Source organism: Mobula birostris, chromosome 10 (genome assembly GCF_030028105.1).
Source record: "Mobula birostris isolate sMobBir1 chromosome 10, sMobBir1.hap1, whole genome shotgun sequence".
NCBI lineage: Eukaryota > Metazoa > Chordata > Chondrichthyes > Myliobatiformes > Myliobatidae > Mobula > Mobula birostris.
Window position 1 is genome coordinate 37,684,493 of NC_092379.1, and position 12,092 is coordinate 37,696,584.

The 12,092-nt window shown below is 47.0% G+C and overlaps 1 protein-coding gene across 1 annotated transcript in view; it reads left to right on the forward strand.

The window, feature by feature from the left end:
• The first annotated feature begins 4,154 nt into the window (after positions 1–4,154).
• The window catches only part of LOC140203594 (uncharacterized), a 66,840-nt gene continuing 58,902 nt past the window's right edge, over positions 4,155–12,092 (forward strand). The window contains 2 exon segments of the mRNA XM_072269642.1: positions 4,155–4,241; positions 7,409–7,539. Coding sequence (XP_072125743.1) covers positions 4,221–4,241; positions 7,409–7,539 — 152 coding nt within the window. The 5' untranslated portion in view covers positions 4,155–4,220.

Below are 12,092 nucleotides of genomic sequence, written 5' to 3' on the forward strand. Positions count from 1 at the left end.
AAGGAAGTGGGATGAGCCAGAGGAGAATTTGTTGAGGGTGAGGAACAGTTCCGCCAGAGAGAGGAGAGTGGTGGTGGAGGGGAACAGGTTGGGTCTGGTGTCCAGAAAGAAGCAGAGAGCTTTAAGGCTGATGGGGGCTGGAGGTGAGTAGGGACTGGACTGGAGGTGTGTTGGGACTGGACATCCGTAGTGAAAATGAGACGACCAGGGCTAGGGAACTTGAAGTCATTGAAAAGATCAAGAGCGAGTGATGGGTCTACCTGGACAAGTAGGTTTGTGGATTTTGGGTAGGAGGTAGAAATGGGAGGTGCAGGTTGAGGGAATAATGAGGTTGGTGGTGGTGGGTTGGAGATCCCCAGAGTCAATATGGTTGGTGATGGTGTGGAGGACAATGGCCTGGTGCTCCTTAGTGGGGTCCTGTTCCAGGGGTAAGTAAGAGGAAGTGTCTGAGAGCTGGCGCTGGGGCTCAGCAAGGTAGAGGTCAGTTCGCCAGACTACTACAGCACCTCCCTAATCTGCAGGTTTGATGGTGAGGTTAGGATTAGTGCGGAGGCAGTGCAGAGCGGAGTGTTGAGAAGGAGTGAGGTTGGAAATGAGAGGAATGTTGAAGTCGAGACGGTTGGTGTCCCATTGGCAGTTGGCAATGAAAAGGTCCAGAGCAGGCAGAAGACCAGGGTGGGGTGTCCAGGAAGAGGAGTAGGGTTAAAGATGGGAGAAGGGGTCACTGGTGTGGGGTGGGGCATCCTTGCCTAAGAAATAGGCTCAGAGACGGAGATGGTGGAGGAAGAGCTCGGCATCATGGTGGGCACGGAACTCACTGAGGTGTGTGTGCGGGGAGATAAAAGTGAGACCCTTACCGAGGACAGAACGGTCTGCCTCAGAGAGGGAGGTTGGAAGGAATTGTGAAGACCTGGCATGGATGAGAGCTGGGATTGGAGTGGGGGAGGGGGTTGGTAGTGTGTGAGGAGGGGGAGGATTGAGGTGTTCAGGGAAGGTGATAGATGGGTGAATAGAAGAGAACTCGTAGGGGGGGGAGCCAAGATGGAATATATTGTGTGTGCTGCTCTGAATTTATAGTATCTGTTGAACCTCTTGTGTTTAATCTCTGGTGTGTTTCTGGTTTTTAATTGTGAGGAGAGTTAATTTGCTCCAAAAACAATAATTCGACCTCAGGGATAGAAGAGCTTCAGGAGTTTATTCAGCAGTGGCGGGAATTGAACCCGGGTTGCCAGTACAGTAAAGCGTTGTGTGGACCGCTACGCTACCGGGCCGCCCCGCAGTTCACTTGGAATCCAGCACTGTGTATGGAGTATATGATTGACAGGATTGTGTTAGAAACAAATCCAGTGCACTCCTTGGCTGGCGGGGTGGAGACACGTCTCTACCAAAGGAGGTGTGAAGCGCTCTTTCCCTCCGCCAGCCTGCAGGTCACCCTTGGGCAAGGTGTAGTACCTGCCACCTGCCTAGCCCCCCAATCTGGGTTATGTGAAGCTAAGGGAGCAGGTGGTGGATGGTTGTATGAGCAGCCGGTGCAGATCACAAGTCCAGGTTATGCCACCACTGATGCCAGGCAGACAATCTCTGAAGAGTATTGAAAATGGCTGGGGGTCACACATCTTGTAAAGGCACTGGCCAGAAGGCGGCAGTGACAAACCACTTCTGTAGAAAATTTTGCCAAGAACAATCATGGTCATGGAAAGACCCTGATTGCCCACATCACACGACACGGTGCATAATGGTGACGTCATATGACACGGCACATAATGATGAAGCAGCTTAATTTCCAACTGACAAATGCTGGAAATCCAGAGTAACACAAGCAAAATGGAGCAACTCAGGAGATTAGAGAGCTGGATAAAGAGCCAACATTACGGGCTGACCTCCAAGAGGTCCACAGCCTTGTTGTGGTTTGAAGGCTTGCATGCCTCAATGACCCAGAGAGCTATGCTGGCTGGGGTCGGGGCTTTGTGCTTTGACTCTTGGTAGGATCGCCCATGCCGAACAGGTCAAAGGGTAGAGGTCAAACTAAGAGTGGTCCAGCAGTCCTCCGGATTTGGGGCTTCAGCTCAGAATTGTTACGGAAACAGTAGTGAAGATTCCTTCTACGTCTGAGTGCTGACGATACTCCTGAGTCTCCAGCCGGGGCTTGCATGGCTGACAGTAGTGAAAACGGAGAGAAGCCACGACGTGATGAAGGGAGTCCTGAAGATCGTCAGAGACAGAGGACCTTCATTGCAGAAAGTAAAGTCAGTTTGTCCGAGACCCTTCATTAGGACTCACTAATACTTTGTGATTTGTGAAACCGACCATTGTGTGTGGGACATTCTGACTCTGCCCAGCTGAAACTACACAGGGGGAAGGCATCAGATCGGTATCGGCACCTTGTGAAAGATATATCCCTGCCTGTTAAGGCCCAGTTCAGGACAGATCTGTTTCATCACTTAAATCTCTGTTCAGTTGAGTATTCAGGGTGCCATGCGTCAACCCTGTAACAGAAAGGGTTCTGCTAGTTGGGACGTGCTACCATTGTAATTATGCGATTCTGTCAATCTGCCTGACTCTATTCAAAATGTTCACATTAAGTAGGTGATTAGTTAATCAATCATGGTGTCAACAAAGTCAAAGTAAAATTTATTATCAAAGTAGGTTTGCGTTTCCATCTCCAACCCTGAGATTCATTTTCAATAAATCTATGGAATAAAAACCTTAACAGAATCAATGAAAGACCGCGATAACTTGGGGGTCAGCCAGAGTGCAAAAGGCAACAGCTGTGTAAATCCAGAAAGAAAGAAACAATAAGCAATAAATAAGCAATAAATATCGAGAACATGAGATGAAGAGTCCTTGAAAGTGAGTCCGCAAGTTGTGGGAACATTTCAGTGATGGAGCAAGTGAAGTTGAGTGAAGGTAACCCCTTTGGTTCAAGAGCCTGTATCACCTTCCTGATGGTTGAGGGGTAATAACTGTTCCTGAACCTGGTGATGTGGGTCCTGAGGCTTCTGTACCTCCTTCCTGATGGTTGAGGGGTAATAACTGTTCCTGAACCTGGTGATGTGGGTCCTGAGGCTTCTGTACCTCCTTCCTGATGGTTGAGGGGTAATAACTGTTCCTGAACCTGGTGGTGTGAGTCCTGAGGCTCCTGTACCTCCTTCCTGATGGTTGAGGGGTAATAACTGTTCCTGAACCTGGTGATGTGGGTCCTGAGGCTTCTGTACCTCCTTCCTGATGGTTGAGGGGTAATAACTGTTCCTGAACCTGGTGGTGTGAGTCATGAGGCTCCTGTACCTCCTTCCTGATGGTTGAGGGGTAATAACTGTTCCTGAACCTGGTGATGTGGGTCCTGAGGCTTCTGTACCTCCTTCCTGTTGGCAGCAATGAGGGAGGGAGTTGGATGATGGATGCTAATTTCCTGTGACAATGTTTCATGTAGATGTGCTTTACCTGTGATGGAGTGGGCAGCATCCACTACTTCTTGTAGGATTTTCCGTTCAAGGGCATTGGTGTTTCCCTACCAGGCTGTGCTGCAGCCTGTCAATATACTCTCCACCACACATCTATAGAAGTTTGTCAAAGTTTTAGAGGTCACGCTGAATCTCCACAGGCTCTCAAGGAAGTAGAGGCGCTGCCGTGCTTTCTACAATGGAATTTACAATAAAAACTCCACGTAAACACAGATTGCCAAACAACCAATGTGCAGAAGAATGCAAGTTGTGTATTAAAGAAAAGCAGGGAACTTGAGTTGTAAACTGTTCTTGAAATGTGAGTTTGCAGTTTGCAGGAAATCTGAAAAATAGTGTCTGGAGAGTAAGAATCTCTCGGATTCACCTGCACCCTACATGAGGACTGAAAAGGGTTTTCGGCTTGAAACATCGACTGTGTATTCAATACCTTAGATGCTGCCTGACCTGCTGTGTTCCTCCGACAGTTTGCATGTGTTGTCTGGGTTTCCAGCTTCTGCAGAGCCTCTCGTGTTTATGAAGACCCTCCTCATTCCTGCATTTGTTGCTTCGGTGTTTCTCCATTCTCCAGTCCCCCACCTTCCTTCCTTCCTCCTGCGACGGCGGCAATCTATTGGTCTCCAGTCTACAATCACATACTGAACTGGCATTATTTCTTTCGCAGTTTGCCGTGCAGCCGCACTCTTTGGGTTGAAAGAGGTCGGCGAAGATGAGCAATGGACATTGCTGTGGTCGGACAATTTCGTGTCACGGGATAAAGCCATGTCACTAAAGCGGTACCAGGTAATTGACCCACGGAAGAGCCAATGAGAAGCTCCCATTCCGCCCCCGCCCCCAGAAACTGCACCATTGTGAAACTCCACTCAGCTTTTAAATTTCATGATGTTGATGCTGTAGTTACAAGGCATTCCTTCCCTCCACTAGCCTGCATGTCAGCCTTGGGCAAGGTGTAGCACCTGGTTAGACCCCCCCCCCCCCCCACCACTGATCAGGGTCACGTGAAGCCATGGGGGCAGCTGGTGGATGGTCGTATGAGCAGCCAGTGCAGATCAAAAGTCCTGGTGATATAACCACTGACGCCAGGCAAACAATCTCCGAAGAGTATTGACAATTGTTTGGTGGGCGGGGGGGTGGGGATTAACCATAGAACATAGAATAGTACAGCACAGTACAGGCCCTTCGGCCCACAATGTTGTGCCAACCCTTAAACCCTTCCTCCCATATAACCCCACCACCTTAAATTCCTCCATCTCCCTGTCTAGCAGTCTCTTAAATTCCACCAGTGTATCTGCCTCCACTACTGACTCAAGCAGTGCATTCCACGCACCAACCACTCTCTGAATAAAAAACCTTTCTGTAATATCCCCCTTGAACTTCCCACCCCTTACCTTAAAACCATGTCCTCTTGTACTGAGCAGTGGTGCCCTGGGGAAGAGACGCTGGCTGTCCACTCTATCTATTCGTCTTAATATCTTGTATACCTCTATCATGTCTCCTGTCATCCTCCGTCTCTCCAAAGAGTAAAGCCCTATTTCCCTTAATCTCTGATCATAATCCATACTCTCTAAACCAGGCCCCATCCTGTTAAATCTCCTCTGTACCCTTTCCAATGCTTCCACATCCTTCCTAAAGTGAGACGACCAGAACTGGACACAGTACTCCAAGTGTGGCCTGAGCAGGGTTTTATAGAGCTGCATCATTACCTCGCAACTCTTAAACTCTGTCCCTCGACTTATGAAAGCTAACACCCCATAAGCTTTCTTAACTACCCTATCTACCTGTGAGGCAACTCATATTGTCCCCACCTTCATCAAGTTCCCTCTCATTGGTAAATACCGAAGAGAAGTATTCATTGAGGACCTCGCTCACTTCCACAACCTCCAGGCACATCTTCCCACCTTTATCTCTAATAGGTCCTACCTTCATTCCTTTCATCATTTTGTTCTTCACATTATTGAAGAATGCCTGGGTTTTCCTTTACCCTACTCGCCAAAGCCTTCTCATGCTCCCTTCTTGCTCTCCTCAGCCCCTTCTTAAGCTCCTTTCTTGCTACCCTATATTCCTCAATAGATCCATCTGATCCTTGCTTCCTAGACCATGTATGCCGCCTTCTTCCACCCGACTAGATTTTCCACCTCACTTGTCACCCATGGTTCCTTCAGCCGATCATTCTTTATCTTCCTCACCGGGACAAATTTATCCCTAACATCCAGCAAGAGATCCCTAAACATCGACCACATGTCCTAATACATTTCTCTGCAAAATCATCATCCCAATTCACACCCGCAAGTTCTAGCCTTATAGCCTCATAATTTGCCCTTCCCTAATTAAAATTTTTCCTGTCCTCTCTGATTCTATCCTTTTCCATGATAATGTCAAAGGCCAGGGAGCGGTGGTCACTGTCCTCCAGATGCTCACCCACTGAGAGATCTGTGACCTGACCTGGTTCGTTACCGAATACTAGATCTAGTATGGCATTCCCCCTAGTCAGCCTGTCAACATATTGTGACGGGAATCCATGCTGGACATACTTAACAAACTCTGCCCCGTCTAAACCATTGGAACTAATCAGGTGCCAATCAATATTAGGGAAGTTAAAGTCACCCATGACAACAACCCTGTTATTTTTGCACATTTCCAAAATCTGCCTCCCAATCTGCTTCTCGGTATTTCTGCTGATACCAGGGTACCTATAGAATACTCTCAATAGAGTAACTACTCCCTTCCTGTTCCTGACTTCTACCCATACTGACTCAAAAGAGGATCCGGCTACATTACACACCCTTTCTGTAGCTGTAATAGTATCCCTGACCAGTAATGCCACCCCTCCTCCTCTTTCCCCCCTCTCTACCCCTTTTAAAGCACTGAAATCCAGGAATATTGAGAATCCATCCCTACCATCTTGTAAAGACAATACCCAGAAGAAGGCGATGGCAGACCACTTCTGTAGATAACATTTGCTGAGAACATTCACGGTCAGCAGACCGTGATTGCCCACGTCATATGACATAGTGGTTATGATGTGCACACAGTACTGTATTTGTCATCGTGGAGCAGAAAGCGAGTTTGTAACTCCGGTGGGAACAAAGGATTTTGGGAATGGCGAGGGTGGAGCACCCCAGGAGGCGTGTGGGACAGGTGGCAGAGAAGGAGTGCCAGGGGTGGGGGGGTGCAGACACACCCAGCCCTGAGACACCAGGCAAGGTCATTTAATTCCAAAAATTGGTTTATTAATCATTACAGAATGTCTCTCTGGTGCCTCCCCCTCCCTTTCCCTTTTCCCAACCATGATTCATTCCCCTCTCCCTGCCCCACTTCCCACTCAGTCCGCAATAGACATCCGTATCAGAATCAGGTTTATCATCGCTCACACATGTCATGAAATTAGACTTCTTTTGTGGCAGCAGTACATAAAATCACTACAGTACTGTGCACCCTTGATCTTTAGATGTGCTCCTAAGACTTTTGCACAGTACTCTACCTCATTATGATCTTGCATTTTGTCATTTACCTGTGCTGCATTTTCTGGGCAGCTTTTACACTTTATTCTGTACTTTGATTATTTTACCCTGTTCTGCCTCATTGTACTGATCTGTGTGAACAGTAGGCAAGACAAGCTTTTCACTGATTCTTGGTATGTGCATGAAAACTGCAGGAGGTCAGCAGTTTCTGACATACTCAAACCACCGTCTGTCACCAGCAATCATTCCACGGTCAAAGTCACTAAGATCACAAATTCTTCCCCCTCTATTCTGATGTTTGGTCTGAACAATGACTGAACTTCTTGACCATGTCTGCATGTTTTTATGCATTGAGTTTCTGCCACATGCTTGGCTGATGAGATATTTTATATTAAGGAGCAGGAGCACCTAGTAAAATGGTCACTGAACATATGCCACGTCATACTGGTATACCGTCTGCATGGATTGATACTTCTTTTCCTCACACAGAAAATGAATTACTTTCTTGGGATGAACGGAATCTGTATGAAGGATTTGCTGGTCATGAACTTAAATCGCATGCTAAGGCAATACCCAGAAGATTACAACATCTTCCCAAAAAGCTGGCGTTTACCATCTGAGTAAGTTTAAAGACCACCTCGAAATGGAGTGGGGCTCTGTTCATGCGTGTGTGTGTTTCAAACTTTCAAAGTACATTTATTATCAAAGAATATGTAAATTATGCAACCCTGAGATCTCCTTGCTTGTCAGCAGTTGCAAAGGAAGAAATCCAAAAGAACCCAATTAAAACTAAAGGCCAACACCTGATGCGCGGAGAAAGGGAAAAAGCACAAATCATGCAAACAGTAGAAGCAGCGACAACGTTGTGAACCAAAATCTGTATGGTCTCTCTGAACCATAAAGTGTGTGTGTGTGTGTGTATAAGTTATGAAAAGATTAAAGATTAGCCTTACTTGTCACATGTACAGTACATCGAAACATGCAGTGATATGTGGTCTCAGGCACAGAGCCGAGAGTGCATCGAACCGGCAGAGCCCGGGTCACAAGAGCGAGGAACGACCTGAGATTTGGACGATTTAAGTGCCGGGCCAGATTGAAAAGGTCAGGAGGTGATGAATGGGCTGGTATTCAGCTCACTGCTTGGCAAGGTTTATTGAGCAGTGCGCTGAACTGAGGCCGTGGCCTGCAACGAACAGGCTCCTGGACTGGCTGCAGTGACGACTGGCTTCATGTCAGTGCATTCACTTCTGTCAGCTTCAGTTCTGAAAGTTATTTGCTTACTTTTATTGTTGGCACGATTTAATTTTGTTTCTGCCCATTGGGTGTCTGGCAGTCTTCACTTTTTTAATGGGTTCTTTTATGTTTCATTGTTCTGTGGCTGCCTGTAAGGAGACGATTCTCAGGATTGGATGTCGTATACCTACTTTGATAATAAATGTACTTTGAACTGCGTCAATGACACTTAGCACCACTTTCCCATCTCTATTACATCAAAGATTAAAGTTCAAAGTAAATTTATTATCAAGGTACATATATGATATGACCTTGAAATTTGTTTTCTTGCAAGTAGGATAGAATTTGTGAAAGACTATAAATAACAAAGACTGACAAACAACCAATGCGCAAAAGAAGACGGATTGTGCCAAGTTGCAGAGTTCTTGAAAAAGAGTCCATAGAGTTGTAGAATGAGTTGAGGGTGGAGGTGAGTGAAGGTATCCATGCTGATGGTTTAGGGGTAATTACTGTTCCTGAACCTGATGGTGTGGGACCCCAGTCTGCTTGGACCTCTTTGTCCAATGAGCTAAGAGCATGGGTGTGGATGTTGGATGCTGTTTTCTTGTGGCAGTTAAGTGTACTCAATGGTGGGGAGGATTTTGCCTGGCATGGACTCTCTATAAACTCTTCCATTAATGCACTTTGGTCTGAAGATGAGATACGTTTAAAAAAAAAACCTCAACATATTTCATCTTAGCAATCTTTGTTGAACATACACTCAAGTTGCAAGGGTCCATTAAGTTAACACCTAATGGAAAGAGATATTAAATGACCATTACCAGTCTCTCCTTCCATGTCCCCACCATCGCCCCCTCCCACTCTCCCTGTCACTTCCTCTGTTGCTTCCTCTTCCCACTCATCCCCACTCCCCTCTTCCAATACTCCTCCCACTCCCCTGCCACTCTGCTCTTGCACTCCCCTGCTCCCAATCCCCCATGCATGCCCTCCAACACACACCTCCCAATCCCCTCTTTCACTCCCCCCAACACCCCTCCCACTCCCCTCTCTGAGTCCTCTCTCCCACTCCTCCCTCCACTGCCGCCTCCCCTCCCCTCTCACATCTGTATCATACAGCTCTCCAGTGATGTGGATGCAGCGTATAAGATATAGCTGACCAATCTCCCATCATTGCCCAAAGGCAAAAGTACCCACATGATCCACCTCCAAGTTTGCGGATGACACGAAGCTGGGCGGCAGTGTTAGCTGTGAGGAGGATGCTAAGAGGATGAAGGGTGACTTGGATAGGTTAGGTGAGTGGACAAATTCATGGCAGATGCAATTTAATGTGGATAAATGTGAAGTTATCCACTTTGATGGTTAAAAACAGAAAACAGATTATTATCTGAATGGTGGCCGATTAGGAAAAGGGGAGGTGCAACGAGACCTGGGTGTCATTATACACCAGTCATTGAAAGTGGGCATGCAGGTACAGCAGGCGGTGAAAAAGGCGAATGGTATGCTGGCATTTATAGCAAGAGGATTCGAATACCGGAGCAGGGAGGTACTACTGCAGTTGTACAAGGCCTTGGTGAGACCACACCTGGAGTATTGTGTGCAGTTTTGGTCCCCTAATCTGAGGAAAGACATCCTTGCTATAGAAGGAGTACAAAGAAGGTTCACCAGATTGATTCCTGGGATGGCAGGACTTTCATATGAAGAAAGACTGGATGAACTACGCTTATACTCGTTGGAATTTAGAAGATTGAGGGGGGATCTGATTGAAACGTATAAAATCCTAAAGGGATTGGACAGGCTAGATGCAGGAAGATTGTTCCCAATGTTGGGGAAGTCCAGAACGAGGGGTCACAGTTTGAGGATAAAGGGGAAGCCTTTTAGGACCGAGATTAGGAAAAACTTCTTCACACAGAGAGTGGTGAATCTGTGGAACTCTCTGCTGCAGGAAACAGTTGAGGCCAGTTCATTGGCTATATTTAAGAGGGAGTTAGATATGGCCCTTGTGGCTAAAGGGATCAGGGGGTATGGAGAGAAGGCTGGTACAGGGTTCTGAGGTGGATGATCAGCCATGATCATACTGAATGGTGGTGCAGGCTCGACGGGCCGAATGGCCTACTGCTGCACCTATTTTCTATGTTTCTGTGTTTTCTATGATTGTTATAATGACTGCATCTCTCACCTGCTTAAAAAAATTATGGTGTCAAAGGCAAGTTCTCATTCAATAGTCAACAAATTAGGAAAAGAGGTGGCAAGGTGGGACTTGTGAGGCAAAGAGATGATGTGGTGGGACTTGTTAGGCAAAGAGATGGCGTGGTGGGACATTAGGCAAAGAGATGGCCCGGTGGGACATTAGGCAAAGAGATGATGTGGTGGGACTTGTTGGGCAAAGAGATGGCGCGGTGAGACTTGTTAGGCAAAGAGATGGCGTGGTGAGACTTGTTGGGCAAAGAGATGGCGTGGTGGGACTTGTTGGGCAAAGGGATGGCGTGGTGGGACATTAGGCAAAGAGATGGCCCGGTGGGACTTGTTAGGCAAAGGGATGATGTGGTGGGACTTGTTGGGCAAAGGGATGGTGTGGTGAGACTTGTTGGGCAAAGAGGTGGCGCGGTGGGACTTGTTAGGCAAAGAGATGGCGTGGTGGGACTTGTTAGGCAAAGGGATGGCGTGGTGGGACATTAGGCAAAGGGATGGTGTGGTGGGACTTGTTGGGCAAAGAGATGGCCCGGTGGGACTTGTTAGGCAAAGAGATGGCGCGGTGGGACTTGTTAGGCAAAGAGATGGCGTGGTGGGACTTGTTGGGCAAAGAGATGGCCCGGTGGGACTTGTGGCCTCCAGTTAAATTGACAGCAACAAAAGAGAGTTAATTTAAAATAAGTCTCTGCAATCAGCAGCAAATATAATTCAGCCATGTCTCCTGACTAAAAGCAGTGAGTGAAGGAGAGCTGAACAAGGTACGGAGGGAATGGATCTTTGATGTAGAAAGGAAAGCTAAGGGTCCAAGTTCATAACTCCCTGCAAATGGCCATGCAGATAGGTAGGGTGGTCAAGAGGGTGTACAGAAGTCTTTGCCTTCTTGGTTGTACACTCAGTACCCGAGTAAAGACAACATTTCACAGCTGTATAAAGCTTCAGTCAGCCTCCATTTGGAGTATTGTTGCAGTCTGGTCACCCTATTGCAGGAAGGATACGGAGGCTAAGACTGCAGGACCATAAGACACAGGTGCAGAATTAGGCCATTTGGCTCATCGAGTTACACAGGCGTGGGGACACTTGGTTGGATTTTGAGGACGGGTAACTAGACCATAGACAGGGACTTGGCCTCCACAGCTGTCTGTGGCAACAAACTCCGCTGATTCACCACTCTAGCGGTAGCTCGGGAGTTACCAACCTGTTTTATGCCATTGAACCCTACCGTTAACCAAGGGATCCGTCGACCACAGAATGGGAATCTCTACAAGACTAGCTGAGAAATTCTTTCTCGTATCCGTTGAAAATGGACGTCTCTCTATTTTGAGGCTGTGCCCTTTGGTCTGAGACTCACTTGAGAGAGGATGCAGAAAAGGTTGGCCAGGATGCTGCCTGACTGAGAGAGTATAAATCTCCTTTGTCTCTACATTGAGGTTGGACAAGATTGGGATTTTTTTCTTGGGAGTGCAGGAAGCCGATGGAAGTTTATAAACATTGGACAAGATTAGATTAAGAGATTAGATTATGAGGACACTGAGTCCATGTTTATTGTCATTTAGAAATGCATGCATTAAGAAATGATTCAATGTGCCTCCAGCATAATATCACAGAAACACAGGACAGACCAAGACTAAAAGGGACACAAACCACATAATTATAACACATAGCTACAATAGTGCAAAGGAATACCGTAATTTGATAAAGAGCAGACCATGGGCATGGTTTAAAAAAAAGTCTCAAAGTCCCAATAGCCCCA